General features: G+C 42.5%; 1 protein-coding gene across 5 annotated transcripts in view; it reads right to left on the bottom strand.

Moving 5' to 3' along the window:
• HEATR3 (HEAT repeat containing 3) overlaps positions 1–9,998 on the bottom strand; it is a 56,492-nt gene extending 46,494 nt beyond the window's left edge. For 3 of the 5 annotated variants that reach the window (XR_004629120.1, XR_004629118.1, XR_004629119.1), the window contains exons 1-6: positions 9,646–9,998; positions 9,342–9,514; positions 7,353–7,440; positions 5,509–5,621; positions 3,400–3,509; positions 608–748 (exon numbers count right to left, since the gene is read on the bottom strand). Coding sequence is in view for 2 of the 5 variants with exons in the window: in XM_034672656.1 (XP_034528547.1) it covers positions 608–748; positions 3,400–3,509; positions 5,509–5,621; positions 7,353–7,440; positions 9,342–9,514; positions 9,646–9,780 (760 nt within the window). In the remaining 3 variants the exon portion in view is untranslated. The remainder of the gene's footprint in view (positions 1–607; positions 749–3,399; positions 3,510–5,508; positions 5,622–7,352; positions 7,441–9,341; positions 9,515–9,645) is intronic. The other 2 variants (XM_034672656.1, XM_034672657.1) reach the window with 2 other exon arrangements.
• Between the last annotated feature and the right edge of the window lie 10,087 nt (positions 9,999–20,085).

The following is a 20,085-nucleotide window of genomic DNA, read 5'->3' as shown; positions in this document are numbered from 1 at the left end:
CTTTCGTAAGATGTCAAGAGTCCTGGAGACTGGCTGCACGACAGATTGGTTGTACTTAAAATTACTGAACCGTACACTCAAAAATGGTCAAGATGGTAAAGTCTATGTTACCTATGTTTCACTGCTTTAAAAAAACAACATCTCTCGTGATAGATTACCTCTGCAAGGGCAGGAGGAAGACAAACACAGAAAATATATAAATTACCCACGACTCAACAGTTCACCAGATTACTTCTTATCTCTACATTTAGAAATGTAGAGGAGAAAGGAGCTGGGGGTAAAGAAGTAATAGAAACGTGAGTGGTCATGTCTTAGATGCCCACAGTCTATTTTCGAACTCACTGATTCATAAACAAGAGAAGATCGAGACAATAGTACTTCTCTATACAAAGACGGTAGCTTGTTGAGTTCAAAAGAAACCTATTCTAGAAGGCTCCACAACGATGCATAGCCTCTTGAATTAAGGATCTCCGCTTAAGTATTACAATTTTCAGAACAGACATAAACACAGAAGGTCATTACGTGGTGAAAATGAACGAATGACTGAATTTTGGCCTTCATCTCTACCCACTACAAATGCACACTGTCACCTATGGCTAAATTTTACCTGCCACCAATGTCTTTAATAGAATGTATTCCATGGAACTGACAGGAGAAAGCATTGCTGATTCCAGTACATGCAGTGCTGGGGCACTGAAAGATTTCAGCAGCTCTGGGTTATCTTCGGTCACTGTCTGCAAACAATATGCTATAAAGACAAAAATTAAGTATTAAAACACAAGTGAATTCTGCAGGATAATTTATACCAACTTAACTCATCAGAAAACATTTGCATCTTTTTTTATTTTCTATTTAAATTCAATTTAGTTAACATATACTGTATTATTACTCTCAGTGGTGGAATTTAGTCATTCATCAGTTGCATATAACACCCAACCCAGTGCTCATTCCATCACGTGCCCTCCTTAATGCCCACACCCCAATTACCCCATCCTCCCACCCAACTCCCCTCCAGCAACCCTCAGTTTGCTCCCTATAGTAAACAGTCTCTTCTGGTGTGCTTCCTTCTCTGTTTTTATCTTATTTTATCTTATTTTATTTATTTTATTTTATCTTATCTTTATTTTATCTTATCTTATTTATCTTATTTTCCTTCCCTTCCTCTATGTTCAACCTTTTTGTTTAAATTCCACATGAGTGAAATCATATGGTATCTATCTTCCTCTGACTGACTTATTTCATTTAACATTATACTCTCTAGTTCCATCTAAACATTTGCTTCTTTACCACTTCTTCAGACACAGATAGCTTCTGTAAAGTATGTTTTACTTCAAGGATAGAACCGTGCAAATAGGGCTTCTCAAACGGTGAGAGCAATGAAACATTTTTTTTTCTTTTTAATTTCTAATTCTTTACAAAATATACTTTTACAAAATATAACTTAAAAGGCTCTTAAATGTTGCGACAATGTGGAATTACTATGAACATTTATTAAGGTTTCTCCCCAATTTCTGTATATATCGGGGACCAATAGCAAAGAGCCTGTGGGAGAGACAACGCTTTTAGCAGTTCTGTTATCTAGAACAAGCCCTGCGCTTGGGGACATTCTGGCTACCTTTAAATTCAGCATGACCTTAAAAGTTAGGGCTATTTCTGGTGCAACAATATTACTTAAAGAAAAAAAAGTATTTTACATAAAAACACGAGTAAATTAAGAGATGGCTATGGTATTAATAGACATATGATCCCTTTAGTGCTTAACTCCTCCCTTGCATTAAAACAAAACAATGGATGACAACTTGCGTATCAGAAATAATTAACTGAAAGTATTAAAACAACTGGGATTGCCTGACAGGTTGGACAGAAGAGCCTCTGAAGCACAGAGGAAGCAAGCCCAAATATGTTTTTCTTACTGTATTCCAAACAAATCCATTTCTTTCCAGGTCTCAAAATTTCACAGTCAATCGTGCCCATCCAAATTAGTCAAAACATATGCTACTGCTGGCATCGAGTTTGGTTCCCCAAAGACATCTGTATACAAATCCACATATACGCATTTATCCAAATGTAATTTTTTTCATTAAGAGACTAATTAAATTCACTTTAGCAAAAAACCAAGAGAAACTGTGGTAGCTACCGTATAGACAATACAACATCAAAGAAAGCCATATTAATATCTAGGATGGAATCTCAGAAGTTCACTTTACTGTATGTAAACCTTGCTTGATTTTCAAACCAAAGTAATCTGACATTTGTTTAAAAAATTATGAATCTAGCTAAGTGCAAAAAGAAAACACTGCTATACAATGCAAAATGACTTTATTCTGATCCATTTTTTAAGTTTATTAGAGAACAAAAATTAATAATAAATCTACAAGACTAAAGATACAAAAATAGAAGTGAAGTTCTTCTTTTCAAAGCTATTAACTAACTTTTGTGAATTTCCCTAATTGTAAGAAAAACTGTCCTCTGATTAAAAGCCACCTACCAATTTCCTGGTTCAACTGTTTTTAAAATCCACATTTACTCATAAATCACCCTTCTGCCAAATTTTCCATTTTAAGAAACTGATTTTTTAATTTTTCCCAGTAGTATTTATTCCACTGTTTTTTTCTATTCTCTTAAAAGTATCCATCAGAGCCAAGAGAAGCATCAGTAAGGGGAATACACTCAGTCCAAGCCAGGAGAAATGCATAATTAAATAAAAGGACAGCTGGATGCCTGGCCATTATAATGGGTAGAAAAGAAATGCTTTTCATCAATTATTTCTCCACTCTCCCCTGAGTTCTGTTGGGCCACCCACCCTTCAGTCTGTCTCTCCAAATGGACAAGGGCTCCGCACTATGGCTCTCTAACCACATAGAGAGAACACGAGGGAGTCAAGGCAGCTGAAGCTCTTGGGCTCTGCTTTCTGTTTCCCACAGAAGGGAAGCAGGCCTACATGAAATTTCAATCACTTATTTTCCTCTTGCAGAAAAAGGACAGGTTATCAGTTTTCTGCTGGGAGTATGAGATAGTGGTACAAGGCATTTAAATAAGTCTAGATTCCAATTAACTTTGGCTCAGAGGCCTGGTAGTTGTGGGTGACTGTTTCTCAGTAAATGGGAGGTGAAAGCTTCAAGAATTAATAAAGCGTTCTAAGAATGGTAATATATGAGAAACCACACCTGCTCACATAATTACCTTCCTCCCTTTCAGAGAGAAGAGCAGGAAAACTGTATGAGTAAGTAAAGTATTAATCACAGATTTTAAAAGATTCAGAACAAACAGAACTCAGTTACACATTTATATAATGAGAAAAAAAAAATCACTCCTATAGAATAAACATGTTATGCTGGAATAAAAATTTTTGTATCAGGCCACACATACTTAATAAATCATCACTTTTTCTTCACTTACCTACTGAAATAGCCAGGTCAACATTGGTGGGAAACCTACTTAAATACTTTAATACAATCTCCAAACACCCTTCTTTGTTGAATATAGTTACTGCTCTATTACTGCATTCACTAAATTGAAGGGGGAAAAAAAAGTTTTACTATTCACATTTTAACATTAAGAAATCAACCACAGAAATTCATGAAAAGATAATTAGGCTTTATAAAAAAAAAAACCCAGTAATTGGAGTCAAACACCCCCCCCCCTTTTTATAGACGAAGAAACCAACGCCCATTCATATTCACCGTACAAAACCAAAACTGGCTATCTGTATTTTTATTTCTATCACCGTAGGACATTTTAGCCAATCTCTTTACCTGCATGCCAGTTTCTTTATACAAGGCTGGAGCTGGCAGAGATCTCAGAAATCATTTACTTCTATTCCTCATCTTACACATAAGGACACCCAGGCCCCAAAAGGTGAAGTGGTCTAGCCAAAGATCAAATATCTTGTTAGTGGTGGTTCCTTGGGTCCAGACTATTGCTTCTTCCACTACCTAACAGTAAGTTAAAGTGAGAATGAAAGGCCTCTATACTTATACAAAAAGCACAAATGCAAAAGAAAACTAATTTTATTCATTCCCTCTAGACTGCTATTATAACTTCAACAAGCAGGATTTGCAGTCTGCAAAAGAGAAATGACTGTAATACATTTGAAACTACACTATCTTTTAATACAGTTAGAATTAGCATTAAGAGTATTATTAATAAACATACATTCTAAATACAGGGTAAACAGAGCTATTTTAATAATCTGATCCATGTTTCCAGAGAAAAGTATTCCTCCATACATATCACATATGCACAATACACTAATAGAGCTGACCAGATTATTAAACAGAACTGACTAAATTATGAAATTCAATCCTGTTATCTAAAGATAAACTATTTTCTGCCTGCCTGCCTGCCTATCTACCTATCTAGTTACTACAACACTGCTATGAGCTTACCCTCAAGATGCCCACAGTAAAGTCAGGTATAGTCAGGAAGATAAGGCATACGTGCGTTAAAGTAATTGCATATACATACACGTGTATACAACTTAAATAAATATGACTTAAAATATGAAGTATAAAACAAAAATGTGAAGAGCTAGGGCAACTGGAAACGATACAGATAGGGCTCACAAGCATTCAGAAAAGAGAGTGTGGAGAGTACTTTTTCAGGCTCTTTTCAGAGAAAAAATTTTAAAACTTCCAAGTCCAACAATTAAATAAGTTAAAGTTATCTGGTGCACAGGAAAATGTAGCCCCCGGCTTGCTCAAATGTCATTTCCTCACACCTGATCTCTCCACTTTCTCTGGTGGAATGCATCCACTAGTTTGAAATGGTATCACAGGCAAGTTCAGACTGCTATGCTATCCTTTTCAGGATCCAACTTAGTCCTGCGTTCTAAGATATACCTGTGCTTTTAAGTCAGAACTTATCATCACTGCTGACTAGAAAATAAGGAACTATGGCAGAATACTGCTAGAAAGGTGGGACATAAAATAGCGTAGGAAAAACTAAATCCGGGGAGTGTTTCTAGCCATTTCCACTCCTAACAGCAAGTCCACTCCAGCCCACCACCTCCACAACCACGGAGAGTGTGGCCTTCTTCCTACCAGGGCCAAGGCAACTCTTCTTAGGCATCTACTTCCCTGTCAAATGGGAAGTGCCAGGGAGGAGGAGTAAAGCACCAGCTGAGGGCTGTGGCCCCCACCTCTTCCAGGTGCTAGACCAAAGCAGCTACTGCTTGGAGGCCTGACCAGCTTTAAGACAGTGACTGCTTACAGTGACGCAGGTAGTGGGGGAGAACTGGGGTGTGGCAGGTGGTAATGGCCATGATTCCTCTTATTTCTGTCAGCAGCAATGATTGGAGAGACAAGTTATAAAGCAAACACAGATGCAGTGATGCTATGAGGAAAAGGGCTTAGAAAGGAGGGCTGATCTTAGGTCACTTGAGACTACCTCCTACCAAGCATTAACATCAGGGATTTAGGGGCCCACCAAGGAGAACAGAGACTGCAGTTTAACAGAAAAAGCGTGAGCGGTGCTGTAACAGGAGGCTGTGTTTAGAAAGATTCTTACCATATATTCCACAGCACATTCATGGCCTCATTGGCTATGTTCTCAACAGAATTTCTGTTCTGATCTTTTTTTTCCTGTGGAGACATCTCATTTGAATCCAGGCCAGCACTACACTGTAACCAAATATCATGATTAGCACCCTGGTTCAAAAGAATAATTAAACAAAAAGGCTAATGATAGTGAAGAATCACAAAAACTAAACATCAGAAATTATAGTGGTTAACGAGCTCATCAAATTCTCATAAGCAGTACCCTTCCCACAATCCTGCTCCCTTCTGGCAGGAAACACAGGCAAGAAAAGTTCACAAGTCATTGTACAAACCTGGATACAAAGCATTTAACATTTTAAAATGTAAAATCAATACAAAGTATTTCATCTAACGCAATAAAGATAGTAAATCAGGCACAGAAAGGTAACATGCAACAAGCGCTACCTTCCATACAGTGTCTTCTATGTGCAAGGCACCACGATAAGCACTTTCCATGAAGTCATTTAATCCTGACCACACACCTGTGAAGCAGATGGGCTATTCTCCCCAGTCATCTACTACAAATAGGAAACTGAGGTACAGGGAGATTGCTGAAGGTGTAGCTTAGCACACGGCAGAGCTGGGATTCAGATCCAGGTATTCTGGCTGCAAAGCCGGTGCCCGGTACCACTGCAGTCCTGCCCCTCTAGCATAATCCGCGGCACCCTCTAGAGCAGGGCTTCTCAATCTCAGCACCACTGACACTTGGGACTGGATGATTCTTTGTTGTGGGGCTGACATGTGCATTGCAGGATGTGTAGCAGCATCCTTGGCCTCCACCCGCCGCATGCCAGTAGCAACACCTACCCTCAAATCAAAGACATCTCCAGATATTGCCAAATGTCCTGTGGGGCAAATCACCACCAGTTGAGAATCAACACTCTAAACAGAGTAAGACTGATGCCTCTCATCAAAACTGGATATTCTTTATAAAGACTTAAGTAAAAATTATCCATCAAGGGGCGCCTGGGTGGCTCGGCTGGTTGGGCGTCTGCCTTCAGCCTCAGGTCATGATCTCAGGGTCCTGCGATCAAGCCCCACATTGGGTTCCCTGCTCAGTGGGGAACCTGCTTCTCCCTCTCCCTCTGCCGCTCCCCCTCCTTGTGCTCTCCACTCTCTAATAAATAAATAAAATCTTTTTAAAAAATTAGCCATCAATACAGAATAGTGAACTAGAAGCACCTCAGAGAGAGAGCTTTTTTTCTTTCTTTTTTTTTCCCCCCACACAGGGCACGGAGCCCAGAGCGGAGCGCAGCGTGGGGCTTGAAGTCACAACCTAGATCAAGACCTGAGCTGAGGTCACTTAACTGACTGAGTCACCCAGGCGCCCCAAGAGAGAGGTGCTTAATCCCTGAACTACATCATGCAATAAGGTTGGCATGATACTAAATTTGAAAACTTAATGTAATCTTCATGGCAAATTATGCCTCAGCTTTCTCATCAGTAAAATAAGAATACCACCTTTCAAACAGGACTGCTGCAAGGATTAAAAAATACATAAGATACCACATGACATAAAAATAAGCAATTAATTATTTTTATTTACAAAATTTAACGTCTAACGGAATCAGTCTATAGTTTTAGGAAGGTCTTTCCCAACTAGCATATAAATAAAGATAGTAGGGACAAAATAATAGAGATTGGTATTAATGATGAGAAATCAATGTTTCTAGGAAAAGAAACAAAATTCCCATAGAATGTTTTGAGAGAAAACAAAATAACAAATACCAAAGTGCTAAAAAAAAAAAAATCTAAGTGTGTATACAAAAAGCTACAGTTAAAAACTACCACCAAGATACTTTAAAAACCACATACCTCTTTGAGCAGTGCAACCAGAGGAGTCATGATATCCTTAGTTACCATGTCATCACAAACTTCAAAACCTCCACAAGCACTGAGGTTTCTACACAAAAAGTTTAAAATGTTTTACTTTCTCACATATCACAAAGCACTTTCTCAAATTTAATCTCTACCCATACTTATGTGTTTCAGATGAAATTGCTTATGATTTCTGCAAGACGCTGCAGAACCAATCCACAGATTTCCATCTGTTCTGATCCTGTCCCATGTAACAACTTAATTTTGAAGTCTGAGACGATACACAGGGCTACAGGGAACGGAGAGGGGAGAAGACTTTTCCTATTTAATGGGAACAAATCACAGCATGATCTGATATGAAGGGACCTCTTCTTGGGATCAAGACTTCAAGGGCAGCAAGGGTGAGGCTGAATGACAGCCCCTGAAGGAACCCTGGCGAAACTGAATTTTAATTGGGAAGACGCTGCTTGCTTGACTTCTGAGTGCACAGCACTGTGCCAGGCACTGAGGATATGGAGATGAATCAGATGTCCCCACAACCTTCCAGGAGCTCCCAGGATGTGTAAGCCTCAGGAAAAGGGCAGGGCTTCCTACATGCAGTTTCCTCCAGCATGTGGCTAATCCCCATCCCTCCCTTAGGGTTTTCTTCCTTGAGCACCCAGTTATATCCTCTCATAGCACCCTCCGTAATTATCACTGGTTGTAATTATACACTTGTGTGATTAATTTGGTTAATGCCCATCTCCCTCAATACTGTAAGATCCATTAAGAAGAAGAAATTATGTCTGTCTTGTTCACTAACACCTGCCCACAGCCTACTTAGCCCATTGCCTGGTGCATAGGAAGTACACAAAATACACTTGCTAAATCAATGAACGAAACATAATGTAACAGAGCTGCAAGAACTGCGAATATTAACTTCTACTCTTGCCCCCTCTACAGTTCATTCTCTGTACAGCCACCGGGGTAGCCTTTTCAAAAAGTAAATTAGATCAGGCCACTCTTGCTCACAATAGGCCCTTTAGCCCTACACCACCCAGTACCCGTCCATCACTCCAAGCTCATCCCCTATGATACCCATCCCCTACTCTGTTCAGCCACACTAACCTTTCCGGTTTGTTTTATTTATTTATTTTTTAAGTTTTTATTTATTTGTCAGAGAATGCGAGCGAGAGCAAGCACAAGCAGGGGGAGCTGCAGGCAGAGGGAGAAGCTGGCTCCCCCGTGAGCAAGAAGCCCGATGCAGGACTCAATTCCAGGACCCTGGGATCATGACCTGAGCCGAAGGCAGACGTTCAAACGACTGAGCCACCCAGGCGTCCCAACCCTTCTGTTCTTTAACCATGCCAAGCCCTTTTTGCTGCCTCACTTCTTTGCTGTTCCCTCTGACGGGAATGTTTTTCCCTGGATTTTCATGCCTGCCTCTGATGCATCAGGTCAAGTGTCATCTACAGGTCGGAATTTAAAGAAACTTCCCACCTGCGGCTCATCATCCTCTTCGTACTCTCCATCGCACTTCTCACTATCTACTATTACCCGTTCTACCAGTTTCCTAGTCTCCTGTCTCCTTACCAACATGGGTTCTGAGAGGGCAGGGATCTCGGCGCTCTTGCTCAACGTTCGGTCTGCTCAAAGTCCTGCACCTAGAACGCCTGCCACACACACTTGAGGAGTTCACAGAACCTCGGGACTTTGGAGGGTTCTTGGAGAGAGCGTAAAGTATGGTGGGCCTTGCGGGGAGGTTCCCTGACAGATGGCTGCTGCAGCTGAAGCAGCCAGCTGGACAGATGGAATGCGTGGGGGGGCCTGGGCGGCCTGGGCTCCTATGGAGTCTGCAGCCTGAGTTCAAATCCCCTCCTCTGCAAATGGGAGACCCTGGGCAGTTCTGGGTCTCCCGAGCTGGCAGGCAAGTGCACCGGGACAAGCGACGGTACGTGGCACACACGGGCGCATTGGCTGGCCGCCGCAACCCCCCTCCCGGCTCACCTCAGCGCGCCGGCCGCCGTCTCCCTCACCGCCAGGCTGGGGTCGAGCAGCAACGGCCCGAGACGACGCACCGCATCCCGACGCGCCAGGCCGGGCAGCACCGGCCGCTGCTGCACCAGCCGGGCCAGCCCCGCGCAGGCGCACTCGCGGACCTCGGCGCTCGGGTGCTGGAGCTGCGGGAGGAGAGCCGTTGTCAGAGACGCCGCAGAGCGCAGGCGCAGGGGCCGAGGCAGAGGCGCGCCGGGCTGCCCCCGGGCTCCGAGCGAGCCCCGCCCCTCGCGGCCCCTGCGAGCCCCCGCCTCACCTTTTCTAGTAGCTCCGCCGCCGGCCCGTCGTCCTCCTCTCCCTCAGTCCCGTTCGCCGCTGCCGCTTCGGCCTGACAGTCGCCCGTAGGGGAGAACTGAGGTCGCTTGAAGCGCTTCGTCCTGCTCTTGCCCATGGCGATGTGCGCTGCGGGGGAAAGGCCGAGAGAGGAGGGCAACAGCAGGACAGTGGAGGCTGCTGAGCTGCTGGCAGGGTCCTGTTACGAGGGGATCTCGGTGCAACTGTTCAGTCGGGCCCGCTGACGGCCAGAGCCCACATGGGGAAGCAATGCGCAGGCGCGCCGCGTGTCGGCGGGGAGGAGGGGTGACGCGGGGAGTGCGCAGGCGTAATGACGGATGGGCGGGTCCAGACCTGGACGAGGGGCGGAGTCTTGTGTTTCTTCCTGGGAAGGGGGAAGCAGGGCTTCAATGGGATTCCTGACTCCTGCCAGCTGCTCAGAGCGCATCACCCACCAGATAGTGACGTTTATTGTTACTGAACCTTGCCAAATCTGTATTTCCATTATATTCAAATGCGATTAAGGATACCTAATTTGCAAGGTTATTGTGAGGCTTACCTAAAATTCTGTAAAGCACTTAACACCAAACCCGACGTATTTCATTTGTAGGTGCTCAAAAATATTAACCACGATTTTTTTGTGTCTCCAGGGCCTAGCACAGCTCCTGTCATAGTCAAAAACCCAGTTAATGTTTTAGAATGAATGTACATCTATTTTTTTTAAAGAGTTATTTATTTGGGGGAGAGGGAGAGAGAGTCTCAAGACTCTGCCCTAACCACAGAGGGCTGGATCTCACTACGGGAGATCAGGACCCAGCCGAAACCAAGAGTAGGTGGCGTAACCGACTGAGCCACCCAGGTGCCCCAATGTACATCAGTGTTTGGTAAGATGGACTCCCTTAAGTTAATCTTCCTGCCTTAGTTTACTCATTTGTATAAATGGGAACACCAATAATACATACCTAATGACGTTGGTATAAGGATTAAATGTGTTAGTGTGTTTAAGGTGATAAAAACATTCACTGGCACACAATAAGTATTACATAAATGGTTGAAACTTTTTTTAAAAAAAGATTTTATTTATTTGATAGAGAGCTAGAGAGAGGCAGAGGGAGGAGAAGCAGGCTCCCCCCTGAGCAGAGAGCCCGATGTGGGGCTCGAGCCCAGAGCCCTGGGATCACAACCTGAGCCAAAGGCAGACGCTTAACCAACCAAGCCACCCAGGCGCCCCGGTTGAAACTTTTAACAGCAAAATGATTCTTCGACAAATATTTATTGAGCAGCAGGCACAGTACTGGGCAATGGACTAAGGCAATAACCAAGACAGATTTGGTCCCTGTCCCTTGTCCTTGTCCTTAGGGGGTTTGGAGTTTAGAGAGAGATGTGTTAAATATATAATCATACGAATAATTGGTTATAGTATAGCGCTAAGAAAGAAGGAGTTGTACAGAAGGATCTGCTGTAGGGTTTGCAATTAAACACGTACATACTGAGCACCCCCAAACGCTAGCTTTCAGGTCAGTGTTATACGGGAGAAGAGTTCTACTCCATGGCAACCCTTCCCTCCAGGAGTGGACTGTCTATTAAGGGAGATAACATTAATTACTATAGCATATTTTGGAAAACAGTCACAGAGGTGTAGTTAAGCTTGTACAAATTTTCGTCCTGTCAAAGACCACTGTAAGTACAAGGAAAACTTGGAGCTCCAAATATACATTGGTAGGTTTTACTTCCTACATCTATTTGGTCAGTTTTGTCCTGCCACCCCCCGCTCCCAAGTCTGAGCTACTGTCTTCTCTTGCCTTGACCACAGGGGCTTCTGGTCTCTCTTTTTCTACCCTGCCTATCCATAGAATAGCTAGAGATTTTTTTCCCATCCTTCTCATATTCACTCCCTTGATTAAAACCTTTCAGTGGTTTCCCTTCATCTTAGATCGAAGACCAAAATCTTACCAGGTAGCAGATAGGAAGTAGCAAGGCCAGATTCCACCTTCATCTCACATGACCTCCTGTGCTCTGGCCCTTAGCCATCCTCCATAGGGCCGAGATCTCTTCTGCCTAAGGGCCTTGAAAAGGCCCAGTCCCCATCCCTGTCCTGGTGAATGCAAGTGTCACTTCTTCATAGGTAGCTCCTCTGATTTCAAAGTATGAGACAGATCTCCCTTGAGACAGCACTTATCTTGTTCCTTTGCTTCAAAGCACAGCTCAAAATTACACTTATTTAATTTTTTTAAGATCTATTTATGTGAGAGAAAGAGAGAGAGCAGGGGGGAGGGTCAGAGGGTGAGGGAGAGAGAGTCTTAAGTAGACTGCGCTGAGCGCAGAGCCCAACAAGGGGCTCAGTCTCATGACCCTGGATGGACCTGAGCCAAAACCGAGAGCTGGATGCTCAATTGACCACCCAGGTGCCCTTTAAATTTGTGTCTAATACTCAGACACATCCACACAGTCTCTCCAACTGCACACTAAACCCTGTGAAGACAAGACCGCCCATTTACACAGATCACTGTACTTCCCAACACTGGCCCAACAGGGCCCGTCTGGAACAGAATAGGCAGGCAATTTCTTGAATGAATAGAGACCACGTAGTCAGGAAAGAGTAGGGCATGCCATCCAGACAGAACAGGAGATTAAAAAAAAAAAAATTCCTGCTGTTTCTTTCACTGTGGGGATGAGCAAGATAAGGTCCAAAACCTTAGCTAGGGGAGAACTTTGTGATCTGTTTTCATTAGTTACTCTTTCCTAGGAGAAATGAGCATTTCTGTTAAAATGAATGATAAACTTTATTTAATGAACTTAAGATTCCTTCTGGGAACCACAAAGATAGAAGTTTTAGGACGAGCCCGGTGACCACTAAGTAGTCTAATAATCCATAGCCAGTCACTTTTTAAAAATCCAGTCAAGCAATGATTATCCAACCATCCCTTTTTCCTATAAATTATCTTTGTTGAGAGGGAATTTTTTTTTAAAGAATTTCTTTATTTATTTGACAGAGAGAGAGAGTGAGTGCACAAGCAGGGGGAGTGGGGGAGGGAGAAGCAGGCTCCCTGCTGAGCAGGGAGCCCGATGTGGGGCTCAATCCCAGGACCCAGGGATCATGACCTGAGCTGAAAGCAGACGCTTAACGACTGAGCCACCCAGGCACCCCTCTATGCTACATTTGAAAAAGTTACTGTAGGGGCACGTGGGTGGCTCAGTCGGTTAAGCCACCAACTCTGGATTTCGGCTCAGGTCATGATCTCAGGGGCCTGGCATAGAGCCCTGCATCAGCTCCACACTCAGCGGGGAGTCTGCTTGAGGATTCCTTCTCTTCCTCTCTCTCTGCCCCTCCCATAGCCACTAGCCACACATGGTTATGAAGCACTTGAAGTGTGGCTAGTGCAGCCGAGGAACTCAATTTTTTTAAAGATTTTATTTATTTGACAGAGAGAGAGAGCACAAGCAGGGGAGAGGCAGAAGCAGACTCTCTGCTGAGCAGGGAGCCTGATGCAGGGCTCGATCCCAGCACCCTGGGATCATGACCTGAGCCGAAGGCAGATGCTCAACCGACTGTGCGACCCGGGTGCCCCAGGTCTTCAACTTTTTCTCTGTGTCTCCTTTCCCTTCCGTTTCTTCCCTGGGATCTTCCTCCCTATCCTCCTACCCTAATGTGGACTGGGAGTTCTCTAAGGACACTGCAGAGCAGTCCTCCTGGACTTTCACTGGGCTTTTGTGTTGGACTCCCCTTTTCCTATGTGGTTGCTAGTACATGAAAAGACCGTAGTGGTGGTCACTATGATAATGCTGTTTACTATAAAAGCTTGTGGCAGGAGTCACTCTACGTTATTTATGGGAAAGCATTCTATAAGCATAAGTTACGTCTACAAATGTAATCAGATGTAATTTATACATAGTGATTTCACTGAAAAACAAAACTGGAGGTAGCAAAATTCCAGATTTCAAGTTATATTACAGAGCTGTGGTGACCAAAACAGTATGGTACTGGTACAAAAATAGGCACACAGATCAATGGAGCAGGATAGAAATCCCAGAAACAGGGGCGCCTGGGTGGCACAGTCATCAAGCGTCTGCCTTTGGCTCAGGGCGTGATCCCAGTGTTCTGGGATCGAGCCCCACATCAGGCTTCTCCGCTAGGAGCCTGCTTCTTCCTCTCCCACTCCCCCTGCTTGTGTTCCCTCTCTCACTGGCTGTCTCTCTCTGTCAAATAAATAAATAAAATCTTAAAAAAAAAAAAACCAGAAATCCCAGAAACAAACCCACAATTATATGGTCAATTAATCTTCAACAAAAGAGGCAAGAATATACAACAGGGAAAAGACAGTCTCTTCAACAAATGCTGTTGGGAAAACTGGACAGCAACATGCAAAAGAAGGAAACTGGACCACTTTCTTACACCCTATGCAAAATAAACTCAAAATGGATTAAGGACCTAAATGTGAGACCTGAAACCATAAAAATCCTAGAAGAGAACACAGGAAGTAATTCCTCTGACATAGCCATAGAAACATTTTTTCTAGATATGTCTCCTGAGGCAAGGGAAATAAAAGCAAAAACAAACAAACTACTGGGACTACATCAAAATAAAAGCTGCTGCACAGCGAAGGAAACAATCAACAAAACTAAAAGACAACCGATCGAATGGGAGAAGATATTTGTTAATGACATTTCCAATAAAGGGTTAGTATCCAAACTATATAAAGAACTTACAAAAATAAACACCCCAAATCAGAATGGATATAAAAACAAGACCCATCTATATGCGGCCTACAGGAGACTCATTTTAGACCTAAAGACACCTGCAGATTGAAAGTGAGGGGGTGGGGAACCATTTATCACGCTAATGGACATCAAAAGAAAGCTGGAGTAGCCATACTTATATCAGACAAACCAGATTTTATACCAAAGATTGTAACAAGAGATGAAGAAGAGCATTACATCATAATTAAGGGGTCTATCCATCAAGAAGATCTAACAATTGAAAATATATCTCTAACTTGGGCACAAATATATAAATCAATTAATAACATAAAGAAACTCACTGCTAATAATAAAATAACAGTAGAGCACCTTAACACCCCACTTAATCAATGGACAGATCATCTAAGTGGAAAATCAACAAGGAAATAATGACTTTGAATGACACACTGGACCAGATGGACTTCACAGATATATACTGAGCATTCCATCCTAAAGGAACAGAATATTCATTCTTTTTTTTTTTTTTAAAGATTTTATTTATTTATTTGACAGAGATAGAGACAGCCAGCGAGAGAGGGAACACAAGCAGGGGGAGTGGGAGAGGAAGAAGCAGGCTCACAGCGGAAGAGCCTGATGTGGGGCTCGATCCCACAACGCCGGGATCACGCCCTGAGCCAAAGGCAGACGCTTAACCGCTGTGCCACCCAGGCGCCCCCAGAATATTCATTCTTATCGAGCGTACATGGAACATTCTCCAGGACAGATCATATAATGGGCCACAAATCAGCCTTCGACAAGTACAAAAAGATTGAGATCATACCATGCATATTTTCAGACCACAACACTATGAAACTAAGTCAACCACAAGAAAAAATTTGGAAAGATCACAAATACATGGAGGTTAAAGAATATCCTACTAAAGAATGAATGGGACTACCAGGAAATTAAAAAGTACACAGACGCAAATGCAAATCGAAACATGACAGTCCAAAACCTTTGGGATGCAGTAAAGGCAGTCCTAAGAGGTAAGTGTATTGCAATATAGGCCTACCTCAAGAAGCAAGAAAAGTCTCAAATATACAACATAATTTTACACCTAATAGGGCTAGAAAAGGAATAGCAAATAAAGCCTAAAGCCAGAAGAATTAGGGAAATAAAGATTAGAACAAAAATAAACAATATAGAAACAAACAAACAACACAGAAACAAACCAAAAAAACCAGTAGGACAGATCAACAAAACTAATAACTGGTTCTTTGAAAGAAGTAATAAAATTGACAAACGCCTAGACAGACCCATCGAGAAGAAATGAGGACCCAAATAAATAAAATCATGAATGAAAGAGAAGAGATCACAACCAACACCACAGAAATACAATTATAAGAGAATATTATGAAAAATTATATACTAACAAACTGGGCAATCTGGAAGAAATGGACAAATTCCTAGAAAAATACAAACTACCAAAACTGAAACAGGAAGAAATAGAAAATTTGAACAGACCCATAACCAGGAAAGAAATTGAATCAGTAATCAAAAATCTCCCAACAAACAAGAGTCCAGGGCAAGACGGCTTCTCAGGGGAATTCTACCGAACATTTAAAGAAGAGTTAATACCTGTTCTTTTCAAACTGTTCCAAAAAATAGAAATGGAAGAACGTCCAAACTCCTTCTATGAGGTCAACATTACTTTAATTTCAAAACCGGACAAAGACTCCACTAAAAGGAGAACTCCAGGCCAATACCCCCAATGAATTTGATGCAAAAATTTTCAACAAGATACTAGCGAACTGAATACAACAATATAGTGAAATAATTATTCTCCACCATCGAGTGGGAATTATTCCTGGGCTGCAGGGGTGGTTCAATATTCACAAATCAATCAACATGATATACCACAATAAAAGAAAGGGTAAGGACCAAAATCTATAAATAACTTATCAAACGCACCCCAAAAACAAATAATTCAATTAAAAAATGGGCAGGATAAATGAACAGACATTTTCCAAAGACATCCAGGTGGCCAACAGACACATGAAAAGATGCTCAATATCACTCTTCATCAGGAAAATACAAATCAAACCTCCAATTGAGATATCACCCCACACCTGCCAGAATGGCTAAAATCAAAAATAGAAGAAACAACAGGTGTTGGTGAGGATGTGGAGAAAAAGGAACACTCATGCATGGTTGGTGGGAGAGCAAACTGGTGCAGCACTGTGGAAAACAGTATGTAGAGTCCTCAAAAAGTTCAAAACTGAACTACCCTACAATCCAGCAATCACATACTGGTTATTTACCCAAAGAATACAAAAACACGAATCCAAAGGGATACATGTACCCTTATGTTTACTGTAGCATAATAAAGACAACAGCCAAATTACAGAAGCAGCCAGCCCAAGTATCCATCAGTTGCTGAACGGATAAAGAAGATACGGTATATACATACAATGGAATATTACTCATCCATAAAAAGAATGACATCTTGCTATTTGCAACACGGATGCACCTAGAGAATATAATGCTGAGCAAAGTCAGTCAGAGAAAGAAAAATACCATATGATTTTACTCATATGTGGAATTTAAGAAATGAAACAAAGAAAAAGAAAAGACAAACCAAGAAACAGACTTAACTATAGAGAACAAACTGATGGTTGTCAGAGGAGAGATGGGTGGAAGGATGGGTGAAATAGATAAAGGGGATTAAGAGCACACTTACTGTGATGAGTACTGAGTAATGTAGCGGGTTGTTGAATCACTAATATTGTATACCTGAAACTAATATAACACTATATCTTAACCATACTGGAATTAAAAAAAAATTTTTTTTAAAGATTTTATTTATTTATTTGACAGAGATAGAGACACCCAGCGAGAGAGGGAACACAGCAGGGGAGAGGGAGAGGAAGAAGCAGGCCCCCAGCCGAGGAGCCCGATGTGGGACTCGATCCCAGAACGCCGGGATCACGCCCTGAGCCGAAGGCAGATGCCCAACAACTGCGCTACCCAGGCGCCCGTAATTTTAAAAATTTTTAAAAATTAAAAATAGTGATTTCAGAAACTCAGCCCCGGCTCCTGTGTTGTGTTTTTCCAAACTGTTGCTATTCAAGTTTATCTGAATCTTGATTGAAACAAACCAACTGTAAAAGAGACATTTATGAGACAACTGGGGTTGTATGAGCTGAATATTTTACGGTATGGAAATACTGTTAACTTTTTAGATATGATACAACATTGTGGTTATATTCTTCTCTTCTAGAGAAACTTACTGGATTTACAGATGGAAAATAAAATACGTGGGATTAACTTTAATCTTCTGAGGGGGGTGAGAAAGGAAGTAGAAATAGGGCATAGGTGAGACTGGCTACGTATATGTTAATTGTTGAAGCGAGGTAATGGGTACCCGGGTGTTCATTATACTACTCTCTTTACTCTTACATGGTTTTTTTTTTTTTTTTAAGATTTTTCAAATTTATTTGACAGAGAGAGAGAGACAGCCAGTGAGAGAGGGAACACAAGCAGGGGGAGTGGGAGAGGAAGAAGCAGGCTCCCAGTGGAGGAGCCTGATGTGGGGCTTGATCCCAGGACCCTGGGATCACGCCCTGAGCCTAAGGCAGACGCTTAACGACTGAGCCACCCAGGCGCCCCTCTTACATGTGTTTAAACACTTCCATAGTAACAATTTGTTGGTTTTTTAAAAGATGGTTATCAGGGTAGAGAAGGGGAAAAACTAACTCTAATGATATTGATACATAATTGTAGATAACTTAAAATTTAAAAAGCAACTTCTAACAAGGATATAGTTCTCATTTTAGTTAATGGAAGTTATAATAAACTAAGTTATTTTAGTTTTCCTACTGTTATTTAGATGACAAATCTTAGGGGCTCCTGGGTGGCTCAGTCAGTGGAGCATACAACTCTTTTGATATTGGGGTCATGAGTTTGAGCCCCATGTTGGGTGTAGAGATTACTTTAAAAAAAAAAGTGGGGAAACTGGTTGGATCAGTCAGTTAAGCGTCCCACTCTTAATTTAGGTTCAGGTCATGATCTCGGGGCTGTGAGATCCTCAAGATTCTCTCTCCCCCTCAACCCCTTTTCCTTCTCTAGAGGGGAAAAAGAAAAAGAGGCAAATCTTAGCATTTAGTCTTTTTTTTTTTAAGATTTTATTTACCCACTTGAGAGAGAGAGCACGTGCCTGCAAGCATGAGCAGGGAGAGAAGCAGAGGGACAAAGAAAGGGAGAAGCAGATCCCCTGCTGGGCAGGGAGCCCAATTCAGGGCTCAATCCCAGGCCCCTGGGATCATGATCTGAGCTGAAGGCAGACACTTAATGGACTGAGCCACCCAGGCGCCCCTAACCCATACTTACTGAACACTCTATGCCGTGCACCACTCTAGGTCCGAGGAATACAGGCGTGAATGAGATAGGTTCCCACTTCCTACCAGTCTTATTTCTTGCCACGGTCCCTCTCCAACTCCACACTGCCAGCCACCTTCAAACACTGCCCGTGTGCCCCCAAAGTAACCCGTCAGATCCATCTGGAACTTCTTTAGAAAGCCCAGTGCAGGCTGAACCCCCTTCCCCTGGGCATCTGCACTTTTACCTTTCATAGCACTTAGACCACGTGGTAGCTGCTGGATCACTGGTACTGAGGGCAAAAAGTCTCCCTCACACACTTTTCATACCTTCATACCCAGCAAAGCACTTGCCAAAGAAAGGGCAGTCAGCATGGATGAGAAAAAGAGTACCCACAAAACATTCCGGTAAGACATCCTTTTACTTTCACTTTTGTTTCTCACAATGACTTGCATAGAAGATCATCATACATTAAAAACATGTTTTTAAAATGTTTTTTGATGCACACAAGATGCTCTCCCAATTTTTAGCTTATAAAAGATATTATACTTACTCAACGCAAAAGCATATAGAAAACGTAGTCTGAAGGAAGAATGAAACTTTTGAGTTTTTATGGTTTCCGCAAGAGGAAATGACAGGGAGGTGTTGATGCTGACCGCAGAGCATCTGTCAACTAGAATGATTCTTAGCCCAGTCTCTATAAAATATCAATCAAGGGGCACCTGGCTGGCTCAGTGGGAAGAAGACGTGACTCTTTCATTTAATTTTTATTATTTGAGAGAGAGCTAGCAAGCGTGCATGCAGGGGAGGGGCAGAGGAGAAGCAGACCCCCACTGAGCAGGGAGTCAGGCCAGGGCGGGGGGGGGGGGGGGGGTGTTCAATCCCAGGACCCTGGTATCAAGGCCATGAGTTGAAGGCAGACGCTTAATCGACTGAGCCACCCAGGCATCCCAGAAAACGTGACTCTTCATCTCGGGATCTTGAGTTCGAGCCCCACACGGGGTGTAGAGATTACTTAAAAAAACAAAAAACAAAACTTAGAGGTGCCTGGGTGCCTCAGTCTGTTAAGCATCTATCTTCGACTATCTCAGGGTTCTAGGATTGAATCCCGCATCAGGCTGCTGCTCAGCAGGGGAGCCTGCTTCTCCCTCTCTCTCTGCCCCCGCTCGCATGCTCCCTCTCTCTCAAATAAATACATAAAATCTTAAAAAAAAACTTAAAGAAAATGTCAATAAGGAGTCCAGTTCTAAAGGAGAAAGGAGCTCTTCAAAAAACAGCATCAGGGAGTCACAAGGCTTGATGTTTTCAGTGAGGCTGCTTAAATGGAAAATACCTAGAACCATTTTAGGTTTCTTAATCATTAGGGGCC

Source organism: Ailuropoda melanoleuca, chromosome 12 (genome assembly GCF_002007445.2).
Source record: "Ailuropoda melanoleuca isolate Jingjing chromosome 12, ASM200744v2, whole genome shotgun sequence".
Classification (NCBI taxonomy): domain Eukaryota; kingdom Metazoa; phylum Chordata; class Mammalia; order Carnivora; family Ursidae; genus Ailuropoda; species Ailuropoda melanoleuca.
This window is presented reverse-complemented; position numbering and strand designations above follow the sequence as displayed.